The sequence below is a fragment of the Ruditapes philippinarum genome, unplaced genomic scaffold (genome assembly GCF_026571515.1).
Source record: "Ruditapes philippinarum isolate M1 unplaced genomic scaffold, ASM2657151v2 ctg3076_1_1_1_1, whole genome shotgun sequence".
Lineage (NCBI taxonomy): Eukaryota > Metazoa > Mollusca > Bivalvia > Venerida > Veneridae > Ruditapes > Ruditapes philippinarum.
In genome coordinates, this window is record NW_026856748.1 from 33,731 (window position 1) to 60,157 (window position 26,427).

The window sequence follows — 26,427 nt, forward strand, 5'->3', positions numbered from 1 at the left end:
ATCAACCAGTGCAATTTTTAGATTCTTAAAACATACCTGGTACGGGCAAGCTGGTCGTTGTTGCGGTACCTAAAATACAAAAAAACGTTAAGTTGAAATGTAACTGACAAAACAAAATATAGTCAGAATCACTTTTACTACGATATAAAAATGCTAGCACTGTGAATCATTTAAATTTCTACGTTAAAATGCAATTTTATATCACGATAAGGAAAACACTTACGGCTAAATGAGTATCTAAAAGATACATAGCTTCATCACCAACAATTTAACTAACTTACTATCAACACATGTTCCATTTTGATCCCTTGTAAAACCCAGGAAGCAGGAACATTCGTAACTTCCATCCAAATTATGACAACCTTGGTTTGGTTTATTTTTGCATAAATTCGAATCTGCGGCGCATTCGTCCACATCCGTCTGACATCTATTTCCGGTCCACGTGGCCTTACATTCGCATCTTCCGGTAATGTGATTACATGTCTGATCTGCAATTGCGTTCGCAGCAACGCAATCACATGCTGTTGTGCAAGAATCCCCGTATCCGTTATTACTACAAGCTGAAAAGGAAGAATGTCCTTGTATTTGCCAAGTAAATTCATGTAAATGATTGATAACGTGAAAACTCATTTATTACCAGCAGTCTAACTATAAATGATCAATAAAAAAATTCCGCACTTATTTGAAGTTAATTAAATATTCGCACAATAATATCAAAGACGCCTACTTTGTTTGGATTCTACCTAGGACATGCAATTGAATAACAAGTGGATCAAATTAGTGCTTGGATTTGAAAAACAAATTGTACATCAACTATTAGCTGTTTTGAAAGATATTGTTCTTTCGCTTTTATTTATTATTGCTACCACAAACCAAGGACCTATCTTAGTAAAGCTGGTTATTTCTGCAAACTTACATGCGCACGAATTGTTTACGCTCTGGTATCCTGTTGCGCATGCGCAAGAGAAATTTCCTGGCACATTTGTGCAGACAGCGTTGGTGACGCAATCATCAATTCCTAACGTACATTCATCAACGTCAGTACTACAGTCAGCACCGGTCCAGCCTGGTTTGCATACACAGCCTACTGAAGGATCACAGCGTTCTGTGTTGGTGTTATTGCAGGCACATGTATTTCCGCACTGTTCTCCCCAAGTGTTGGGACCACAAGCTGTCAGAAGAAACAACAACAATAAGTTGGAAATTTCTAAATATTAGCTTGTTAACAGGATAGACATTACAGTCATGGTATATTTTGTTATTTCACAGTGAGCTTAACGTTCCTAAAACAATTTTAGATTTGAACATACCGGCATAATTCTTCGAGTTTAGGTTTGACAAAAATTTAACAGCGATACCAAGGCATTCTGTTTGAAAGATCCTGGTGATAGATATATTAGGAAGTCATTGCCTGAAGTATTCTTTTATATTATATATTCGTTATGACTCGCAGAATATACTCGTATTTGACATTATACCAAAAACCTCTCATAAAATTCTGCAATACTCTTACATATTCTAGTTTTCTAATGATGTAAACATTGTATGTCGCAAATGTCTTTTCGTTAAATAAAAGATTGCATATATTTGTATGATTAAAACTTACGTGTACAAGTTGAACCGCTGGTTCCCGAGTACCCGGGGGAACAAGCGCACGTGAATTTTGGTACAGCATTCACACATTTTTGTCCTGTCTCTGTGCAGGCGTGAGTTCCCAACAAACATTCGTCTTTATCTGCATAATCAAAAACACACATTCATAATAGTCATCATCATTGTTGATAAGTAAATGTGCATGCGCTATTTTATTGATAAAATCTTAAATCATACTTTGATTTGAAATTTTGAACGCTACAAACCTTTAATTGATGGCCTTTAACGAAACGATATTTGTTTTTTTGAAATTTTCATTCACCTAACATCGCATTACTCTGGCAATTCCAGCAGGAACATAAGATCTTACGTAAAAGAACAAAAGCAATTGTAAATGTCGATTACATATTGCAACAGCATGCTTATAGTGACAGATCTACTCCATAATTATGGAGGATCAATTTGAGTTCTCACCTATGCAAACGTTATCACTATTTGCAGTGTAACCTTCTATACATGAACACGTGTAGGAGCCGTCAGTATCTGCGCAAGTCTTAAGTGTGTCATTACAAATATTTGTTGTTTGGCATTCATCGATGTTCTCGTTACAAGTAGTTCCGGTCCATCCGCCCGCGCATGTGCACTCGCCACTGATTTTGTCACAGACATCCGTGTTAGCGGCAACGCATGAACACGTCTGCACGCAGTTAACACCGAAGTGCGTGGAGTCGCATTCTGCAAAGTAAAAAATTCTTTGAAGGCTTGGAACATCATTATTCTTTGGACAAAAATATATAAACGCCAAAAAAATGGTGCCTTAACAATTCTTTATGATTCGAATATACATAAAATAGTACTCGTTCTAGAAAGTTTTTCAAACAATTTTGTAAGTCTGTCTTTGATATAATCTCTTTGATTTTTCTCATACCTGTGCACGTGCCATCACCAGCTTTTATGTAACCCGTGCTGCATATACAATTGTACGATCCCTCTTCATTAGCACACGCTGAGTTTGATGGACACGGTTTAGTCAATGTTTGACATTCGTTGATATCTATTTCACATTTTGTACCTTCCCAACCTGCGTTACACGTGCATGAGCCACTCACATGGTCACATGACTTTGTATTACCATTTGCTGTTTCACACTCACAAGTCTGTGTACAGTTGATGCCAAATTTACCCTCCTGACATTCTATAAATATCATAAAAATCAAACTATGCAGACGAAAGTTGGAATTTCTCTGTTAATTCAAAAGAAACCTATATTTTTTTCGGTTTCCAATACATAAAACAGGTGTGATTAATTTTAAATTGAAAATGATTAAAATGATTAGAAACACGAACTTTTTTATGAAATATCTATAAATCTATATGGCTTTATTAGTAATTAAGCTTCAAATGTATATTGCTCGTCAAATACTCAATTGTTTCTTTAGAAAAAAGCAACTTTAGTGACATGAAATTTTCAAGATAATGTATGCTAAACAATTTCCTACCGATACAGGTTTGGTCGTCTGCGTCTAAAACAAATCCGTCTTTGTTGCAAGAACAAACGTAACTTCCGGGCAATTCTGTACACTCTTGATTACATTTATTCAAGCTGGTCTCAGAACACTCTTTTATATCTGAATAAGTAAAATATAGACACTGTTATTATATGTAAGTTAAGTCCATCTTACTATCAAAGATTTATTAAAGAACCATAAAACAAGAATTAAAGATGTGACTTTAAACAAGATCGTGTAATTTACTAACTATATGAGAACCGGGAACACGCCACTGTATACGAAAACACGTGACTATGTTCTATATAACAGAACAGTCACAACTATATACATGAACACACGACAATATACACATACGTGATTATATACGAGAACACGTGGCTATATAAGAAAATATATGACTATTTACAGAACACGTGACAAACATGACTATATTCGATGACACGTGACTGAATATGATAACACGTGATTACATTTGACTGTATAAGAGAACACACGACTATATACGAGATCCCGTGACTTAATACGAGAACATGTAACTATTACTGGTTTATATAATATATCTTTTGTTTGAAAGAACTATTTCACAAGATATAGCACGCGGCTAATTTATTTTGATGATGCTGTAGACAAATTATGTTTTTTACCACTTTTAAAGTATCTACATTATCGACCGGAAGTACTTACCAACACAGGCTGTAGTCGATCCGGTATCAAACCCGTAACCTGTTTTACACGTGCACGTGTCGACATTGTTAATGCGCGCGCAGATGGCACCACCGCTGCAGTAGTTGGAGTCGGTACACTCGTTAAGAGCTAAAATCAGACATGTTTATATTTAATTTACTTACATATTGAACTATTTGTACAAATGTATGTATATAAATAAAATTTTTAATTCATGATAATAGTTTAACTATGATTTTACCAAAATGGAAATAGTCCATTTATTAGCAATTTATTTATTACATTGTATTTATACATTTATTTCGTAAACAGAAATTATAACTTTAAAACAATAACATTTCCTTAAACGCGTTGCAAGTTTAAAATGCTACTGATTTCGATGGCACCCTTGAAAGAAACTCTGTAAAAAAACTTAATATAAAAATATCTTACGACTGCACGTTCTCTTGTCATCATTTAGCTTGTAGTTTTCTGGACATGAACATCTATAGCCACCCACCAAGTTTGTACAGATCTGTTCACAACCATGTGCCCCATCACATTCATTGATGTCTGAAGAGGAAAACAAACCCTCATTACAACTGTTATCCATTGATTTTATTACTTTGTATGTGAAATTCAGTCAATAACATATTTTTTGTTATTGTTCAACAAAACCATTAGCCTGCCGGCGGCAACAGAATCTCTCCATGAGACCAGTGCAGACCAAGATCTGCCGACACATCTTTGTCGTCTGATTAAGGTCTGCACTGGTTACTATTCAGTCATTATATATTTAAAGGTTTTTCCCCTAAAATTGATGAATGGTATTGTCAAGATTGAAAGCTGGACTCGTCCATTTAACATATTTAGTGGGGCGAGGATAAACCCACCAGTAATCAAGGGGAATAATTAAAAACTGAGATGACCTACGTCATGTCTAATTTTATTTACTTTTAAATTGTAATGATTTATTGAAACAAACAAAATTTATTAACATTTAATGATTATCAGATTATCTTTAAGCAATATCCACTGTCATTGTGGTAATGCAGTGCTGATAAGGATGTCGTCTGAAAAATAATTAAGAACTAACCCATTAGTCAATTCTTCGCCCATTTCCCTGAAAGATACCATGATAGAAATCGTACAGGATTTTTGGTTTTTAACTCGTAAAACCTAAGAAATGTTTGTCTATTGATTGAGATATGATATAAAATAATTTACCATTGCAGCTGTTTCCATCTTGAAGAAATCCTGGATTACAACTACATTCGAAACTTCCGTCAGTGTCTGTACAAATCTGACTGCATACGTTCAGATTAGCGTCGTTACATTCATTAATATCTGAAGACAAAATAAAATAAAATTTAAAAGCGTTGTTTAAGCGTATCAAACGATCTTTATATACAACATAGTGTTTTTTGTGTGACAAGTATAATAAAGCTATTCCTGATATCAATGATAAAGACAAGTTGTTGTTTACTAACAGTAAATTACCATTTTTGTAAAATTTTAATGTATTACCCGTTTTGTTAGTGTGTTACTGGCATTGTCAATCGCAACTTTTCGGGCTTTTCCGTCGAGTTTCGTAAATGTGTCATCAGTTTTGTAAATGTATAATCGGTAGGCCTATATGGTATTTAATATAGAACAATTTACTCAATATTATTTTCTTTCTGTCAAACAACTTACTCGTGCAAACTCCGTTCACATCCTCATATCCGGGTTTACATCTGCACTCATAGGATCCCGGCGTGTTGACGCAAGCTTTGTTGACTCCGGTACAAGGGTTTGCCTGGCATTCGTCCTTGTCGGTGTCACACTTCTGACCTGTCCAGCCGTCCTTACAAACACACCCAGTCACAGAGTCACATGATGAGGCTCCGACTCCGCAGTCACATTTATTTGCGCAATTCACGCCGTATGTAAACTCGTCACATGCTAAGAATAAGACACAATAAATTGTAAAATTTCTCCAAAATAGGTTCAACAACAGCATTAATAATTATACAAAATATGTCTCCTTTTTAGAAATTAACACAAATTCAAAGTTTATAAATCTTATCTTTTTATTAGATTTGTAAATTACAAAAAAATAAAAATAGCCTGTTTATTCTCAATGATTATCCCAACACTATAACGACACTTTTACGGTAATGCTTCATTAGTGTAGGAATACTGGTCTCTCCATGCTTCAAAAGTGTTTTTAACGTACCTCGGTACAGTCGCCAGTCTCCCTTGGACTAGCATGACTACAAATGTAGCTGGATAATTTTGTTTTTCAAAAGCTAATTTTTCTTGCGGGATTCGTACCCATAGCAGTGCGGGACAGTGTAGCCAAGATTATCCAATGTTAAAAGCAGAAGATTATTTTTAAAACTTTATTCATAATCAACACAATTATACACTCGTTTCATATCAATGTAAAGAGATAAATACCTGTGCACGTTCTACGGTCATTTTCGAGTCTAAATCCCGCTGCACAGGAGCAGGTATATCCGCCGTCTATGTTCACGCACGATGATTTCACCGAGCATAAATTTAAGGTTGCATTATCGCACTCGTTGACATCTGTAAATTTAAACCGACACATGTGATATTAAATGAGATTATGCAAACAACAACATAAATATAAATATTCTGATAAATTTAAACGAATTTCAATTTAGTTAAAATTGGCATTCACTATAAAATGCGATAGATTTATTGTGAGTACAATAATGTTTAATGTTTAATATATAATAATTCTACATCTTTTTTGAATAATTACGCCCGTTCGATGAGAAAATAAATGTTTTTTTTATAATGTGAGAACATACAAAAGAATACATTTAAATATTGTCTGGTGGTACGGGATTTAGACTCACCTATACAAGTCTGGTCATCGGTGGCGAGATAAAACCCGTTTCCACAGGAACACACCGGAGCATTATTGACCACATTGCAAATGTCGGAACAATTTTTCGAGGTAAAACCTTGACATACATCTTCCACTGAAATCGAAATTGAACAATGATTATCAAAATAACCAATACCAATATTATCATAGAAAATAGAATGATATATGATTCTCAAACCTCTTTCCTCATCCCTTCTTACGTTTAGATTCGGAATCAAACAAATTTGTAATAATGTTATATGTTAATATCAGCTACCAAAAGCGGTGATTCATTCCAGAGATTACAGAAGTTACTCCACTCTAGAAACACGTTTCATAAGGTGTAATTCACAATCGGAACTCCTCGGCGTCATAATTATCGACGGAAAAGTTTTGCAATACATCATTAATATATAATATGTCTACGCACCGCATTTTTAAAAGTTTTGTCGGAAATACGTTTAAGTAATTATAGTAGCGCAAATTGAATTCGCAAACCCTGCATTCATAGTGATTAGTTATCCAATGTTACGAAACCTCCAAACACTAGTCCTAAATAATGTCTTCTGCTACTTTGACATATGCTTTGACTTGAACTACACAAACAAAATGTAGAATTGCAAACTGAAAAAGCTTTAATTACCAAAATATGTTACGGTTAAACAATAATAGAGGCGTCCAGTTAATCAGCCCTTAACATGCTTGTTGAGGGAAAGTTAAGAAATTTAAATAAAAATATAAAACGAACTTACATTTTTTACAAGTTCGTCTGTCCGCATCAAGCTCGTATCCTGGATTACAATCACAATTAAATCCACCGTTGATGTTCACACATATCTGCTGACAACCGGAAGTAGAACCCGCGCACTCGTCTATGTCTATAAATAGAATAAAGAAATCTCTTTGTAATGCATTCCCACATCATAATACCGATAGAGTTACGCATATTCTCTAGATAAGTTTTTTTATGGCATTTTTGTTCATTAATAAAGAAAAAGGGACAGCCAACAACACAGTAGTAATTATAATGGTGTAGATTTGATATTGTTACACCATTTTTAAATTACCCAACAACTCTGTAATTCTCTTATATATTTAACATCCTGACTAGAACTTAAACTACAAATCTCTCGGTTTGTTACTTTTTACTTAAAATCATTAAAGCTGTCATACACGTTATTTATGAGTTAAGCATGGTTATGAAATTTTAATTAATATCTAAAGTTCAGCTTGAACACCGTACCTTTGCACTTGGTTGCATCACTTGGATCAACATTAAAACCTACGTTGCAGCCGCACGTGTAAGCACCGACCGTATTAGTGCAGGCTTGTTCACACGTGTTTAACGTGACGTCAGCACACTCGTCAATATCTGAAATGTAATGTGTAAAAAGATAAGAATATACATTGCTGTTTCATAAACAGTCAAAGCACGCAAAACTAAAAATGAAACGAGATAAATTGTACAACTTTGGACTTTCATTAAACAGGGCTTTATAAAATGGATCAGATTGTGGTATTGGCGTTTAATGCGTCGGATTTGTAATCTAAGGATTGCTGGCCACGTGGATTCAAACCATTTCTAGGGAAAGCCATAGCTTCCTCCATAATCGACTAAAGACTAACTCATAAAGAGCTAACTAAGAAGAGATTTAAGGAGGAAAACATATTTAATATCTAAGCACAAGGTATACATGTTCACTGTTAAAAAATCTATCTTTTAAACCAACGTACACTTTATATAGCACAACTTGATCATCTACAAGAATAAAATACCTGTACAGGTTCCGTCGTCTTGTTGTCGGAACCCATTTCTGCATAAACAGGTATACGCCCCTCTAGTATTTGTACACACTTTGTTTATATCTCCGCAGATGTTTGCTTCCGAACACTCGTTCACGTCCGTTTCACAGTCCGACCCTTCCCAGCCTGCATTGCATACACATCCGCGCCCGGAGTCATAGGTACCTTGTTGGGCTGGACAGCTTGTAATTGTGTTGGCACAATTTAAACCATATGATGGGAATGTGCAATCTGGAATGAGAATACCATAAAACCGTCTTGACGTAAGAAATTGGAACTAGCTTCATTAAAATGTAAATATTTATTCTTGATTTGAAACAAAAACTTCTCTATATAAAGTCAATCTGGAACTTTATTTGTATATCGTACTTGTACATGTGTGTTTTTAAATTGAAACATGTAAGTGACTAAAACATGGTGCAATCGCTCAAGGCCGAGAGTCAGAAATTTCACTATTTACATGCACACTATTACACTATTACAATAACTTTTCGTTTCTTAGACTGTTTATGTGACTTGCACGTAATTGTCGTTAGACTGTATATTTGCATGGAACCGAAACGTAGTAACTGAACTATAATTTCGGTGCAGTTTATTATAAAAAAAATCTACATGTAAAATGACATCAGATAAACTTTTTAGAATTATATACATTGTAATTTTATTCTGAAAGTATTTAATGTTAAAGATATAATAAAACGTTCCTTGAGCATGAAATTTTACACTCATTGCTTAGTATACTGGTTCGTTCTAGTTACGGATTTGAGAGTGTTTCTATAAGCTTATGGCTTCCTATACCATCGGAGTAAAATAAGTTCTGTATTAATTGACTTTAGGCCTACCATTGCATGTAACTCCGTCTGTAGCAAGTTTGTATCCAACTAAACATTTACAAGTGTAACTTCCAGCAGTATTCGAACATTCCTGAGAACATACACCCAGGTCGCACTCATTCACATCTGAAGGGAAAATGCATAAAATACATGTATAAGTTACTAAATTCAACATGCGTTTACATTAAATTAACACTCCTAATTAATGCTTCTTGCGAGAAATAACTTATGTAGATCTGAACTTAAGTCAAATTGGTTAACTGCTGAAATTTTGTAACAAATTTGGCATGCTTTGACTTGAGACAGTTTTTCAAAGTTTAACAGATTTCATTTTCCAAAAAATACTGGCCTGGTTTTGTAAGGGTGGAAAATGAAATCATTTCCGGTTCCGTTTTAAGCAGGTCAATGTGATAACCCATATTTAATATAGATTTTCTTGTTCCAGCTTTAGGTTAAAAAACAAGAATGATGTATATAACAATTTAGGAAATCATTGACGTAAATTTCAGGAATAAATGAATAAAAAAGCTAAAATAAATATTATGCGTCCATTTATCTGAAAAAATAAAAATACCTGCGCAGGTGTTGTCAGTTTGGTTTAAGGAGTATCCAGCATTGCAGAAACAGACGCCGTTGTTGTTCTCATCTACAGTGCAACCGTCTGCGTTATCACATCCGGCGGATGTACAGGCGTCCCGTACAGCCGTGTTGCCAGCGTCTATATATATACATGTCGTATTATCAGTGTAATATATACATGTATGCATAATACATATTATTCTTTCAAGCATTTAAAGTAAACGTTTTGTGGGAAATAAAAACATGTGTGAACTTATCGAAAGAAATACGGTAATATCTGTTCAAAATTATTAGATTGAATCCAACTGATTATATGTGCAGGAAAATCTTACATATTGGAAATACAACTTTGTTTTCCCTATTAGCGTGACATTTTGTTGTTGAAAAACACGACATATAGCAAAGCAATTGGCCAAATTTTTATTTGTCAAGATATCTTACCGACTTCACACGCCGTATTTGCATCGTTACGTTTATAACCTGTTTGACACGAGCACGTGAAGCCGCCGGCGGTGTTTTCACATATTTGATCACACCCATCCGTTTCTTCGTCACACTCATTTATGTCTATAAATAGATAACACATTTATCATTTGAATATACCGCGAGTCTCTAATTCTTATATTAAAGATGATATTGTCATGCACACCATAGATAAAAAGCATGGATAAATTTGATATGATATCAACTTGCAATATGACTATTGTTTTATTTTTATGTTTAACTTCTCACGCGATTTGTAAAATTAAGGTATTTAAACATATACAAAACTGAGAATATCTATTACAAAGGTTAAGGTAAATTTCAAACATATATTGTTACTGAAGAAAAGTTTTATGTGCAAGAAATAAATATACCTTATCGCAGCAAGTTACTCATGGCCATATGCAAATATTTCACAGTGTCAATATATGTTAATCACATAGTAATTCTTTAATCACGGCACATATGCTTTAGAAATGAATAAAATTTACGTTTTAAGAAAGGACACACATATGTTTACTTGAACACAAAAGTTACCTTTGCACGTGACCAAATCAGCGTCCAATCTGTATCCGGAATTACAAGCACATGTAAAACTTCCGGCAGTATTTACACAAGTTCCGGAAGTACAAGGATTGGTAGGTGTGCATTCGTCAATGTCTAAAATATGTGACGAGAAAATAATAATTTAAGAACTACATAAAAATGAGTATTGTACCTTCAAACACATTCAATGCAATATTTCTGTTCTAGAACTTATTTAACTGCTTAAATTCCGATGAAATACATGTATTTTAATCAAAGGAAAAAGAAAAAAAGAAAGAAGATATTGTTTGCATGTAATTGGCACATTTTCTTAAATATGTAGTGTATAGCAAACAGAAAGAAACAGTTAAGTAAAATGTTTTCATCTTCAGATTTTGTAAATTAGAAAAAAAGAAATGATTATTTGATACTTATGCCCATACCAACACACTTTACTCCGTTATCCTCGTAACCTTTAGGACAGGCCGAGCACGTGTATGCCGGTAATGAGGGATTGGCCTTGTTGTCATCCGCATTAGTGTCGGTACAATTTTGTCCCTGGGAACATGGTGATGTGGCGCATCCGTTTACGTCTGTCTCACAGTTATCACCTGAAAGTTAAATTTTTTAAATCTAATTTGATCTTTTATATATAAACATGATAAAAGTGTAAAGACAAAAGAGTGGGTATTACTATGTAAATAAAACATGGCTGCAGTGGCGATTTTGAAAATTGCAAATACAAGAGCTATGCTTATAATCTGAAATTGAGTTTTGTATGTAGTCTAAGAACTAATTAACATGTTTTTGCATATAACTGTTTCAATGTGTATTGAATATATTGACTATAAATCGAAAACTTAACTTTCGCCAACGCGTAAAAGAGAAAAGAAAAGAGAGAGAAATCGCATCTTCTCGTCTGGACACAAGCTTTGCGCCAAAAGTTTCCAAGAGATATATGTTGAGAGAACAACGAGACAAAAGAAAGACTGTGTGAATGGTCAAAAATCTAGCAATATGACAAAACTGATATATCGTTCATCCAACTAGTGAATGAAATGGTTAATTCTTTCAGAAAATAACTCATTTAATCCAAGGCTTTTTACACCTTTTAACGCAAGTTTCTTACAATAATGCAAACGTACCGTCTTTGCAATAAGGGGACGAAATTATTTACGGGTTTGTTAAATCAGTTATACCATGTTTACCAAGAACAAAAATAAATGTGATTTGCAGGATACATCCGACAATTTTAACCTATAACCTCAATGTCAGAAACATTGCAGGAGTTACATACCTTCCCAGTAAGGTTCACACTGACATTGGGCAAGTTTGAAATTGTCAAGCGCTGGATGTGTTTCTTGAAACGAAGTGTAATCACATGACCCATGGTTGGTACAGACTTGGCATATTACAATGGTTATAACCAATTCCGGGGAAGTTGCTCCCAGATTATCTGTTGCACTAAAACTAAAATAGCAAAAAATACATATGATCATATTTTAATAGTTCAGACAACATGAGGACCTTTTTAGCTTTAATGCGTTTATTTACTATTATAATATCTGAAATACAAATATTTGAAAAAGAAACGAATAAATTATAGAAGTTTGTTTTCAAAGAATATGCATTACTGTCTACAACTGAAACAAGAATGAAAATGAAGACGTAAATATAGATTTAAATGACATTATGTTTTACTTTTCGCTGTTAAGTTGAGCTGATTTGTAATGTATATTAAAAGATTGGCTATTGTAACAGTGACTGACCAATAACTGATAATAACAAAACGTGTATGATACAATATAAAAACTACCTGAATTATAAAATGACTGCCGTATTCTTTTTCAAATTCAAGCATTACATGGTGAAAGGTATTTATATAAAAAAAATGAGTTTGTCACATGAATTATTGATTTTTTTTTTCATAGTAAAAATATAAAATTGAACACAATTATGAAAACATGTCATTTTGTTTTAAACTGTTCACTGATCATTTCCACTTTGATGGGATAATGTCATTTTAAAACGTTTTATTCGTATGACTTAATGATGTCTTATTGCATTGCCATATTGTAATCAGGCCCTAGCAATCTGCGAATCATTTTATTTTGTATATTACCTAAGCGATAAGGGATTTGAGTCTGCTAGTGTAAACACGACGGAAACAGATCCGTCTGTGTTATTCGTTCTCTGTAAACCACTTATATCTGATTCTACACTTGTGACTGCCGATCCGTCGTCTGCTGCTTTAATTCGCACAGTATTGGCGGTATTGAGTGTCGTCTGCAAATAGAACACTTCGTTTCTTTCCGTCGCCCCGGAAACTACGCTGATTGTCGGGATTTCATTTTCTGAAGAAAAAAAACATCATATTTTTGTACAGATTATTTCAATGTGTACCAATAACATTATATCTGTAATGCAATAGGCAAACATATATATTTAAACTATATTTTCTATTCCTGCAGCTGTGAATTTGAATCGTGAAAGTTTCATTTCAAGATCTTTTTTTCCTTAACCTTTACTTATCTTTTATTCTTCCTTTAAAAATTTCATTTTGTTCACAAATTTTGATTTTTTTTCTAATACGATAAAATACCGTTTTAAGCTAATCGAATATAATTGGACAGCTACTTATCTATAGATTATGGTTAAAAAGCTAAATCTATAGTAAAATTTACCTGCAATTGCTGTGACGTCATGAAAGTCATCGAATGCTGTCAAGGTACCAAGTGCGAATGATTCGTCTGCCGAAAGGAGTAAATCATAGATACATTGCTTATTTTGTTCTCCGCATGTGCTTTTTGCCTTCGCCAGATCTTCTGCAGCGAATGAAGATTCAAACAACGGTGTGAAATCTGGGAAATTGTAAGAAGCGTGGGTCTTGCCAAGGCGGTAGGCAAACTGAGATTCACTTTCTGTTGTAATCCCTGAAGAAAAAAGAATAATCACCAAAATCCACAATATGAAATAATGCGCACGATGGAAATGACCTTAAACAAGAAATTCTGACCGAACCGAGTGGTGAATGTAGTTCTAAATTACTTTAAACTGTTTGAAATTGTTTTGAAAGCGTTGACTGGTCTTTTTTTAACAACCATTTGAACAGTATTACTGTGCCTGCTAAACTGAATTTTTGAAAAGATATCTGCTGAATATTTGTATTTAACAAATATAAAATCCAAACTTACATGTTTTTCCAAAATTAAGAAATATCGCCTCCTCGTTGCTTGAAGAAGGAATAGGGGTTTGAGAATTCCTTGGTATAAGATCATCACTTGCGTCACCATTAAAGTTACCGAGCAGGCCAGAGGTGTGAGTCTTGTGTCGGGCATCGATTGAAAAAATTGAGCTTAGAAGTCCTGCACTCTTTGTGATATTCATCAAAACTCCTAAAAAAGATTCGATTTTCTAAAAAAATCTTTGCATTGTAAGAAATCCGAATAATCTCTAATATTCAATTGTGTTCTGTTATGCCAGAATAACACCTTACCACGGTTAATATCTTTAATGCACTTGCCAATCTTTCAGTGTGGACATAACAATTTGATATTTTTAGGGACAATTTAAAATATGTAATTGCCTGTTGGTCTTGGTTTCCACTGGTTGCATGGGTAGATTCAGTCGCTGCAAAGCAGAATAAAGGTCAATATATTTGCAAGGTTGCATTATGTCTTCAAATATTACGAACTTTAATTATCTGTCAGCTAATCTTCAAATGACAACAGTCACGTGACTATCTAGCAACCAAGTTACCTGCACTCGGGAACGAAACAATCAGCGTCTCTCCTGAACGTCTCATTGACAAATGTTCGTCGGTAACCTTAAAAGCGTCGCCGTTGTTGGAGAACGTCAGCGAATGGTCCACGTGACTGGATTTAAGCGGTGCGGTTCCAGATAAAACTTCAAGCTGTGTGCGGTCCGAATTTAATACAGCCTTCGGATAAAAATAACCATTATTTATACAAAATGACACATTATAATTATGAAATCTTACTGTTTAAGCATTTTACCCAGATAAATAAATTAGTTAGTTAAGGGTACGTATTGTGTCCGTTCAAAAATTCAAAGTCAGTTAATTTAAAGACCTAAAAGCTAACCAGAATTTGTATAAATGTTAACTTCTTAAGACGACTTATCTAGTTCATTAAATTTCAAAAGGTCAGTCAAATGTGTATAATGCAGATACAGTCTGATGTGAATAATTACCTGCATCCAAAAACCATTTCCTTTCACAGCAAATCCTGTAAATACTGTAGCGTCAACGGACGTTCCGTTGACGTCAATGGCGCGTCCGGTTCTAGCTTGGATTTTAAATCCAATATTGTCAATATTAAGGAGATGGTATTCTCCGTGGCCATTGAATGTATAAGCTAGTCCGTCTATGGTTGTGAAATGTGGGTCGCCAGCGGTATTACCTAAAATAGCCCATTTAAATCATTTGTTTAAATGAAAATACCAGTATTACACAAGCACGCGTCAAATGCGTCATATTAATGCAATTTTATCTTGTTTGTAAAAACCTCATTTGACATTATTTGCGAATTTCAGTTTAGCAATACAATAATTATAAAGAAATAACCAACTATTAACGTCCTGTATCTTATCTTTAAACTTTAAATAATGTTCTACAGAAATAAATGATGCATCGCATATTTGTATAATTATTTGCAAATCATTCTTACTTGTGGCAAAGTTTGGAACAGCTAGGCAATTTTGCGACGGTGGTCTGACCTCGAAGTAAAGATCACATAAATCGGCTTGTTGACAGCATATATCCTTAGTGGCAATATCTTCTTGTTGGTGCTTCGCTGTGTTTGTTTTACTATTATACCTGGCAAACGATCCTCTATATTTTCCGGTTCCGATAAAGGTTGCGCTATTAGATGACAACTTACGATACCCGCATGACTGAAAAAGTCATTAGAAAGATTTAAAGTTATTCAATGACTAAACTTTTTATTGGTATTGTTATACAAATGTAATTTTAAGGGCCAAGTGAATGTTTCTACCTAGAATGTATGAACATAAGATACATATATTACAAACACTGTTACCGTAAATGGATATAGCAAGTTTCTGGTTAAATACAACTATTTATATACATGAATTTATACATATATATGGTTCCAGACCCGGCTGCCGCATGCCGATTTTTCGTGTGATTTTTTGTGTATAATTTCCCGCTCATGACTTTCTTTCTGACACATATATATTATTCAATATCTATATTTTTTAACGAGTCCTGGATAAGTGAATTGCTGGATTAAAAATGGTTTTTATGGCATTAAATTATAAGAATTATCACCTTGGCGTAGCTTATATCAGCATTTGACGTCTGAGTATAGAAAATTTCTGAGGTGACACTCTTTAGGTTGACCGAGTCAAAGAGAGCACCAGTTTGAAAAATTGAGCAGGGGCAACGTGGAAGGGAGTTAAGTTGTGTTTGAATTGTTGTCAAACTCTGCTTTTCTCGACTGTTCCAGATCTTGCATTTAAAGTCAGCAGTGTTCTGACATTCTGCTGAACTATGGGAGTAAACTGTGGCTCCATAGCAAGCTGCAAGAAATAAATATATGCCATAGATCTACTTTAATATTTACAAAATAATTATTTATTTCTAGAATCTAAATTCGTTGTTTATTTTCGCATTTGTAAAAACAGGTTCACGTTCCACAGACTTTCTGTGTTTTCCTCCTTTGTTATTTATGCTATAAAAACAGATATTCTCTTATTAAAAAAAACTGAATGTATGATATGAAATGTGGTAAGTCACTTACCACCACCTGCCCAACGTAACGTCTCATCGACGTCCCTGTACTTGTCAAAGTTAACGGAAGTGGTCCAGACACCTTGTGGCAAACCATTAACAATCTGTCCAATGAAGACATCCCCGCTACCAATTCCCATACTTCCTCGTTTGTAAACATAGAATGAGTAGGCGGACGCTCCATCCGATGTATATAACAGTTGAAAAGTCACAGTCTAAAAGTATATCAATATATGAGCCGCGCCATGACAAAACCAACATAATGGGTTTGCGACCAGCATGGATCCAGACCAGCCTGCGCATCCGCGCAGTCTGATCAGGATCCATGCTGTTCGCTTACTAACCCTATTACAAGTAGAGAAACTGATAGCGAACAGCATGGATCCTGATCAGACTGCGCGGATGCGCAGGCTGGTCTGGATCCATGCTGGTCGCAAACGCTCTATGTTGGTTTTGTCGTGACGTGGCTCAAATGTAGAAATATTTTTATAAGTAGCAAATTGTAAACCATCCCAGCTGGTCATATAGTTAGGTCTTGGTCATTAGTTTAGCAAATTGGAAAGCATGTTTTAGTTATTATTAGGCTGGTCTCAATCTTATTCGTTAACAAAGAGAATGGAAACAAACCTGCATAAACAAAATCATTATTCATTTAAGGCAAATAATTAATGTGTTAAAGATTGTCAAAGTTGACGACTATATTTTCCTATTGAAAAAAAACAACAAAACCCACAAAACTTACTTCTGATTCAGAACCATTAAACCTCGGAACTGAATCCCAAGTCGCAACAAGAACGTAGGCGGGAGTGAAGTCTGAGGTTGGATTGTCTGTTTGTTTTGCCACTAATTGTTGCGCCTTAAGTACCGCAGCGTTGCTTTTAAGACTGTAATCTTCAGTGACGTCATACTCGTGGAACCATACGTCACCGGTGTTCGTTGCATCAAGGTCCATTAAAAACGGCGCCATACAATATTTGTTTTGGAAGTCTTCATTCTGGACATTGTGGTTCGGTACAGTGTAACCTGTGTAAGGATCCTTTAAGCAAACCAAGCCGTTGACACATATCTGTAACACGTAAAATACAGGCTTATACATTTACATAAAAAACAACAACAAAATGTCTTAAGTCTTTTATGAATAAATTACATTTATTTATAAAGAATGATGAAAGATCTCAAAAGACTTGTTACCAAATCTGAGTCACCGAGTTACTTTAAGGACTGACGTCTATGCATAGACTTTAATTTCTAGATTTCACAAGGGCCGAACTTTTATCCGTTGTATATCATGTCATGTGCAAAATTCAGTTCACATTCATAAAAGCATAAAACTGTAATTTGTGCATAGTTCTATAAAACTTTGGGTCATCTGCGTTCGAATAGTTCTTTATTATGCTTCTAATTGCTAAATTGCTTGGCTATAAACATAATGTGCACATAAGAACAGAGTACATCGTTAGTTTTTCATCTTATCCTGTATTAAAGTAGAATAATTCATATATAAATGCAGAAGAAACACGTACGTGAAACTTTTTGAAACATGTATTGGTAAATGCCACATTATAACCATTCGTCTTAGAAGGAGGTTCATGGCATCCGTCATCCATGTTGTCCAAACGGGTATCACCTGCTGATGAGCCAAACGGGAGAAACAGACCTACAAATGAACATTTAAGCGTTCTAAATGTGTATAGAGTACAATTTTGAAAAAGTTTGCGAACATGATTTAATGTGTCTTACTTTGTTTTTAACATAGACATATGCGTTGACTTTCACATGCATTCTGAGGAGCGTTATTTGATTGTATGAGCGATCTATATATAGTCAATATGTAAGTGGAAGGTTTTCTGTCATCCTGTGAAAGTCATATGACACAGTTTCAGCTTGGATATCAAGTTCCCCTTCGTGCGTTATTTCAGGCACAGGAATAGAACAATTGTTATACAGTTAGTTGTATGTATAAAGATGTGTAGGTGGTAGTGTAAGCTCCCATTCAAAACATGGCTGACTGACCATAGATGTTTCTAATTTAAATCATCGAGTTATTCTATGGATGACATGTGTATTTTAAAATCAAGATGCGACAGTTAAACACAATTCAATAAAATAGTAAAACAAGTTCTTTTTATTTGTACAATATGCTGGAAATAATAAGAACAATGGTACCATAGGGGACCATCCTATTATTATTTCAAAATTGCCTTTTTACACTATCCTTACATTAAGATGGTTTCGTTTGACTGCATGGGTATTTTCCCTTGATCCACCTTGAAGATTTATAGAAAAAAACAACAACAACAAGAAAAAACGAGTATATTTAACTAGAGGAAAAGTATTTGGTTAAATTCTGCATCTCCCTGCTTACTTCTTAGATCATTAAAATGATATTTTTTGTTATATTTTGCTGTATACAGTACATATGACTTTTTTTGTATCATGAAATACAAAACTGTTTAAATCAAAGGAAAGGAATTCAAAATGTCAGTGTGAAATATAAGATAGTATAACCATTGGCTATGACAATAAGCTCAAATTTCTTCTTTTGCTTTTACTATTGATGGGATTCCGATGACAGACATTTTTTTAGTTATGAGCTGATTGTTAAATCACATTGTTATATGATCTATACATAATTATATCCCCGACGTTCTTTCGTATGACGTATTCAGACACGAAAAGAAATATCGTATTACAATACTATAACTATCTCTTTTACTTTATTCTTTAATTTTAAATTAATGTCTCATATGAATGACATTTACTTATTAATTTGCCAAAAAAAAAAATAAATAAAAAAAAAGAATAAATAAATAAAGAAAAAAAACAAGAAAAAAAAAAACAATAACATCATCATCATCATCAACATCAACAACATCACCCACAACTTTATCATCTTTAAAGTGCGACTAAACCAGTGACACTTTTACGTTACAGAAAAAAATCAATGTCCAGTGACATACCTTTTCGTGGCGTCAGCCCAGCAAGAACGTTTATGATGCAGTTGTCAATAATAATAATAATAATAATAATAATAATAATAATAATAATAATAATAATAATAATAAGAATAACAACAACAATAATAATAATAATGATGAGAGCAGCAGCAACAACAACAACAGCAACAATAACAATAATAATAATAATAAATGATAATAACGTGAGACGTCTTTAATAAATATTTTAAACGAAATAACGTTAAAATTTATCAACAAATCGCAGAAATAAATACTTTACCATTTGCAGCATCTCCACAGTAAGATTTTGGTGTGGCAGTTGTTGGTGCTTGTGTAGTCGTGTCCTCCTGTGTGGTGGTTGGTGGATCTGTTGTTGTTGTTGTGGCGGCCGTTGTTGTCGTGGTACCTGTCGTTGTCGTGTCAGGGGGAGGTGTTGTTGTCACCGGGGGATTCGTGTTCGGGGCATTTGTTGCCGCACTACTCAGTTTCAAAGACGTTACCATTATGCAACATAATGCCGTTAGAGTAAACTGTCTAAATTCTCTCATCTTTTTGCTTTGAAATAAAGGAAATATTGATAAATTCCTTCAAAATTTTACGAAAAGAAAAAATGAATAAAAAGTGTTACACCCTATTTTTATAACGACATCTTTAATACAGCAGTGGCCACACACTTGAAGGCTAGTTTAAATCCAAATAAGAATTGAAACACCTACATCTAAACATATATAATCATCTTTTTAATGCAGAAGGAGAATATAAAGGCTTAGTATTGGTGCGCTGGACAATGGACCTCCTGCGGCTAGAGATTGCTTCATTTACCCTAAATCACCGAAATTCTACAAATCACGGTCAGCACTATACTTCTGTATTATTCGGGTTTTAATGATACTTTTCATCACATTCGTTGAAAGGATAAATCAAGTTCTTTTGTTACGTTCTAAGATGTATCACCAACGCCCAGCTTATACTTTTATTTGAGAAAAGTGGGGGCATCTAAAACGGATAATATGAAGCCGATTGACCATAAAAAACTGTAGAAATACAAACACGGTTATGGCTGCTTATTTTCTCAATGAATGAAAACTGATTTGCTAGTTTTCTATACCGGACTCTATGTTATTCATACGAGCTGTAATGTATCCAAAACAGGAGTCTGAAAAATGCGAAACAAAAAATCATACTCTAAAGGACCACCATGATAGGAAAGAAAAAGATGATTTTACGTGTATTAATTAATGGTACTGGTTATTATGATTAATATAGCGTAATAATATGTATAAATGACCAAGATCTTGACTATTACATCTTTAAGTTGCTGGGAGTTATCATTTTACAAACCTAGTCTTTTAGCACGACTCTGAGTTTGTTTTTCAAACGAGTACATGTTTATGGCATTAGGAAAGGAAGAAAAAATGTAATCTCTTCATGGTATTTGTAAGTCAACTGAGTTTCGTTTCTCAATCATTTATTTGTGTTTCTTTAGTAAGGGGTTCATGTCACATCGGTGCTGCTTAGGTGATGTCGCTACAGTCCAGACTTTTGTAGAGGTTTTTTCAAGCAATTGGCAAGCACTTGTTTGCAATGAGCCCTCGACTTTACACACACTTTACTTGGAAATGAAGCTTCCATGGACGGAATAAATGAACGTCTGGGTTTCAGCTTCACAGCGGTGGAGGTCAAATGATTTGATGTTACCTAGTCAGGGAGTTCGTGAACATTTTTCACTCTTTATCTTTCACAAACCGTTGATAAATATTTTTAGATATTACCGTGATTGACAAATACGGGCAAAATTCAGTACGTTAAAATTGACCAGTGCGGGGTATATATCACTGTCAACTATCTACACACAGTAACATAAAACCAGCCAGAAGATAATAATAATCTGATCGTAATTTGTGTCATCAAAGATCAACTCTATGATACTATCGTGACAGATAGTCACGGAATGAAATCAAAACCTTACATCGATACTTCCCATTAGCTTAGTTTCGTGTAATAGATAGATAGATAGTTTTATTCTGGTAAAAAATACATGTCATAAAACAACTACAAATTCAATGTCAACATCAAGAGATACATGTAAACATGAAAGTGCATGTGTTGATGCCATATATTCAATACCAAGGATGACACAAAAAGAAGGCATAAGCCGACTTATTTCCATTGTGGTCCTTAAAGTTGATCATATGACACCAAAAAGGCAAAATATTTACAAATTATTAAGTATTGCACATAAATTATTCAATTACAATTTCTTATATCAATTATTGCACATAAGTATTTCCATCACAGAATTTATCACACATGTATTATAATCATAATTATTATGACAGATATGTTTGACAATGAATAGGTACTACTAAAATATGCACTAAACATAAAAAATATATAAATAAAAGCTAGGTAAGATGACTAGATTAAAATGACTAAACAGATATTGATTGCATAAAATGTTCCTTAAGAGACTTTTTAAAATTATCACGACTTGCTATGAACCTAAGATGTGTTGGTAACCTGTTCCATTCCTGACAACCATTAAATACAAATGTTTTCTTACCGAAACCCTTAACTCTTGGAATAGAATAACTGTTACTATCTCTAAACCGAGTGGAGTAAGAGTGTACCTCATTTGCAATTTGAAAATGCTCATTTAAATAACTAGGTGCACTATTGTTATGTATCTTATGTACATGACCAAGAATAAGGAAATTTACCCTCAGATGTACTGGTAACCAACCAACTTCCTCAAAATGAGCCCTCCCTATATGAGTACGGGGACTGAGATTAAGTATAAATCTCACCAACTTATTCTGTGTGGCCTGAAGTCTATTTTTTAGATTGTGACTCAACCCTAAATACCAGGAGGCACACGCATAATCAAAATGACATTGTATTAATGAAGAAACTAAAAGCTGTTTAGTATACCTATTTAAAAATGAACTTTTTCTATATAAAAACTTAAGTTTTGCATTGGCCTTCTTAATTACCTGATTGGCTATAGACTCACAAGATAGACATTGATCTAGGTCAGCACCTAAGTATTTAACAGATTTGGTGGATGTTATTGTAGTACCATTACATACAATATTTAGTTGATCACATGACCTCAGTCTTGGTTTAGACGCAAATAAAATAGACTCTGTCTTTCCAAGATGTAAGGAAAGTTTATTATCAGTGAGCCACTTACTCACACTGCTGAGATCACCAGTAAGCTGAGAGGTAATATACTGGATATCTTTACCTGATACTAAAATACCTGAGTCATCAGCATACAAAAGCAATTTATTACGAACCACAGCCTCCATATCATTAACATAAATCAAGAATAGGAGAGGGCCAAGGATCGAACCTTGGGGTACCCCACAAGTTACATTGGCGCTAGATGAAAGTACACCGGAGACATTGACCATTTGTGTACGGCTAGATAAGTAGGACCTAAACCAGTGAATAACATCACTAGAAAACCCCATAGCATCAAGTTTCATGAGTAAAATATTATGATCGACAGTGTCGAACGCCTTTTGTAAATCTAAAAGGACCATACCAACATAATTACCTTTATCCATTTCAAATTTAATGAAATCTGTAAGGTGTAAAAGGCAAGTGTCAGTAGAATATCTATGTCTAAAACCAGACTGATGGGTATATAGTAGGTTATTCTCTGATAAGTAACTCTCTACTTGGTCATAAATAATTCACTCAAGGACCTTGGACACTACACTTAAAATAGACACTGGTCGATAATTACCAGGTTCAGTCTTATTATTTTTTTTATACAATGGAACAACACGGGCAGACTTGAGATCATCTGGAACAATACCAGTAATAATGGACAAATTAAGTATATGAGTAAGGGGTTCAGCAATGTTGTGAACACTATCCTTTATAAATCGCGCAGGTATACCATCCAAGCCTGTAGCTTTATTGGCCCCTAGTTTATTTAAGTACTTAATTACAGTTCCCTTAGTAACAATAGATAAAGAAAAACTGTTACGTACAACACCCTTTTTACTATAAAAATATAATATAAAATTTCTTCCAAAATTATTCATACTAGTAGGAAGTTTTTCAACTAACTTTTGAGCTACAGTCGTAAAAAATTCATTAAATTTTTCAGCAACACAAAATTTATCAAAACATAAACTATTATTGATTTTTAAACCTATATTTGAAGTCGAAGAGTCTTTTTTTGATGGTACACCTAAACCTTTTAATGTTTTCCATAACTATTTCGAGTCAGTTCTGTGGTCTTCAATATTTTGTTTGATAAAATCAGTTTTACACTTTTTTATTTGATATATAATCGTCCTAAGTAATGCTTTCTTTGAAACTGGTGTTTCTTATTTCTTAAAACTTGATTTTCTATAAAACTGCACAAATATAAATGACGTCTGACGCAGTTATGACGTAATCTGACGTCATATGTATAACAAATGATGACCAACAGTCTCTCGGAGTGGATGTCAGGGCGGGGCAGGGGGCTGGGCGTGTGGCGGCGATGGCTTAGACGATAAGCGATGGGATTAGCAGGCACACCGTAGTTGAAAATGATACACCGGTTCAAATGAAACTTTTCATCTATTTCTTATAATGAAAGGAGCAGTTTTATTTTAAAGATTTAATTTTTTGAATGAAGCCTTTATTATAAAAAGTATGTTATATTATGAATCATTTCCTTCTCGCCCTTTTTACTATTTCTTTTCTTTTTTAAATCACAAAACCACTTTTCTTTACTTCAATCACAGATCGATAAAGATATCAAGTTCCATTTTATCAATCTAACAAATATTAACAGGGGGTTAATTGCCTTTTGCTACATTTTAAATTATTTCGGACATGAAAAGAGAACAATTCCCGCACCCCTTTACCTTCGTGTATGAAACGGTTTCTGATCACGTTATGGCCGGCCGAGCTGAAATTGACCCCCTATTTAAAATATAAGCCGCGTCACGACAAAACCAACATAGTGGGTTTGCGATCAGCATGAATCCAGACCAGCCTGCGCATCCGCGCAGTCTGATCAAGATCCATGCTGTTCGCTATCAGTTTCTCTGCTTGTAATAGAGTTGGTAAGCAAACAGCATGGATCCTGATCAGACTGCGCGGACGCGCAGGCTGGTCTGGATCCATGCTGGTCGCAAACACACTATGTTGGTTTTGTCGTGACGCGGCTCAAATGTGTATCGGGGCGTGGCTGCTTTAAAATTACCTGTTGGAATTTTAACAACAATGTCCCAAAGGCTATTCTTTTTATTATGAAAAGAATGTATAATTGAAATATAGAACTAGTAAGTGGCAAACACTAAAATGTGAAATTCGATTCAAGCAGTCTTAGGCTCGAGTATATTTTAACCTACCTACGTTAACCTGAAAGCAATTTGATATACAAAGAAAGACATGTTATTCCAATTTTTAATGTTAAGATGGGTTGATGATGATTTCGACGCGTTCTTCATTCTAATATGATATAAAACTGATTGTTATGAAGTGCGATTATTCTATCACAACGCCGGTACGGAATGTATCTGCCGGTCTTCCATATCTCGGTTTTCTGCACGTGAATTTACAGATTTTATACAGTCTTACTTTTATTAAGTCTTACTGTATATATTGCAAATTATACTATAACATCAGATACAGTGAGAGATATTCGAAATCTTATCCAAAATACTTCTCTAAACACATAGGATTTTTTTAGTGATTTTGAGTCTTTGTATTAAGACCATCCATATTTATATAATACAGAAAAATATTGTTCCGATTATTTAAAAAGTAGGCCTATATTGATAGAACTATTATCGTTCAGTTACATCATATATTAAAAAAAATACATCAATTATAATGGAAGTGAATGATGACCATCAATATCATCATCATCAATCTCATCATCATCAACAACAACAAAAACAATAACATCAACATCATCATCATCATCAACAACAACATGAAAAACATCATCATCATAGTCATCATCATTACTATCATCATCATCATCATCATGAACAACATCATCATCATCATCATGAACAACATTATCATTATCATCATCATCATCAATCAATCAATCAATCACTTTCCACTTTATTTTCTAATTAACATTATTCAAATTTACTTACCATTTGATAGATTTAATAATTCCTACAAACGTGTTGATTTATAAGCACAAATTTCGGGAAAACACTTTTGTTTAATATATTTTGTCACAATAATTCCTGTGTATTTTAGACCTTTCACAGATCACACTTACTAGTTCACGAAATTTATTATCCCTTGGTATAGTTCAAGAAATATTTATTTATCCTAATTTGCGAAAAATAGGGACATATAATCACAGATGTTATGTTGTGCCACTGACGCGACTTTGTTTAAAAATGCGAACATACCCCTGTTTCATTCTATCATTCAATTTTAATTTCTACCCCCACATAAGCGCACCAGCCAGGCGTGGAAAGCACGCACGAAGTTAAAATAGTGGTAATTTAATGATAGCTTTTGAACAAAAATATTTTTCAACACGTTTTCGTAGACGTCTCTGATTTCTGTTTTAGGTATTTCAAAAAACAAGGGCGTTGTTTACCATTTATTGTCCTCATATCTTTTTTAATTTCTATCTCTATTATGAAATATTTGTTTAACTTCAATAAAGAGATCGCTCCCATGTATCTATTTAAAAAAATGTCATATAGGTGTGATTTTGAACCTTCAGAACCTGTTCTATTGTATCATGGTTAACCAATTACGTTAAAACTACCGAACAGCTACTTAGAAGCAGTTTTACAAGGACAATTATTTCATTCACAATTTTAACAAAGCACCTATC

At 34.1% G+C, this 26,427-nt stretch overlaps 1 protein-coding gene across 1 annotated transcript in view; it reads right to left on the reverse strand.

The window, feature by feature from the left end:
- LOC132747595 (uncharacterized) overlaps positions 1–26,082 on the reverse strand; it is a 49,033-nt gene extending 22,951 nt beyond the window's left edge. The window contains exons 1-34 of the mRNA XM_060737016.1: positions 25,724–26,082; positions 19,882–20,149; positions 18,168–18,301; positions 17,387–17,710; positions 16,655–16,859; positions 16,183–16,433; positions 15,560–15,785; positions 15,084–15,292; positions 14,631–14,811; positions 14,066–14,266; positions 13,556–13,804; positions 12,994–13,225; positions 12,169–12,341; positions 11,315–11,482; positions 10,884–11,006; positions 10,305–10,430; positions 9,859–10,002; positions 9,294–9,410; positions 8,425–8,682; positions 7,892–8,020; positions 7,401–7,526; positions 6,638–6,763; positions 6,210–6,341; positions 5,463–5,711; positions 4,995–5,114; positions 4,221–4,340; positions 3,789–3,917; positions 3,093–3,221; positions 2,522–2,788; positions 2,068–2,328; positions 1,607–1,735; positions 917–1,171; positions 282–560; positions 37–69 (exon numbers count right to left, since the gene is read on the reverse strand). Coding sequence (XP_060592999.1) covers positions 37–69; positions 282–560; positions 917–1,171; positions 1,607–1,735; positions 2,068–2,328; positions 2,522–2,788; positions 3,093–3,221; positions 3,789–3,917; positions 4,221–4,340; positions 4,995–5,114; positions 5,463–5,711; positions 6,210–6,341; positions 6,638–6,763; positions 7,401–7,526; positions 7,892–8,020; positions 8,425–8,682; positions 9,294–9,410; positions 9,859–10,002; positions 10,305–10,430; positions 10,884–11,006; positions 11,315–11,482; positions 12,169–12,341; positions 12,994–13,225; positions 13,556–13,804; positions 14,066–14,266; positions 14,631–14,811; positions 15,084–15,292; positions 15,560–15,785; positions 16,183–16,433; positions 16,655–16,859; positions 17,387–17,710; positions 18,168–18,301; positions 19,882–20,149; positions 25,724–25,726 — 6,076 coding nt within the window. The 5' untranslated portion in view covers positions 25,727–26,082. The remainder of the gene's footprint in view (positions 1–36; positions 70–281; positions 561–916; positions 1,172–1,606; positions 1,736–2,067; positions 2,329–2,521; positions 2,789–3,092; positions 3,222–3,788; positions 3,918–4,220; positions 4,341–4,994; positions 5,115–5,462; positions 5,712–6,209; positions 6,342–6,637; positions 6,764–7,400; positions 7,527–7,891; positions 8,021–8,424; positions 8,683–9,293; positions 9,411–9,858; positions 10,003–10,304; positions 10,431–10,883; positions 11,007–11,314; positions 11,483–12,168; positions 12,342–12,993; positions 13,226–13,555; positions 13,805–14,065; positions 14,267–14,630; positions 14,812–15,083; positions 15,293–15,559; positions 15,786–16,182; positions 16,434–16,654; positions 16,860–17,386; positions 17,711–18,167; positions 18,302–19,881; positions 20,150–25,723) is intronic.
- Positions 26,083–26,427: the final 345 nt, after the last annotated feature.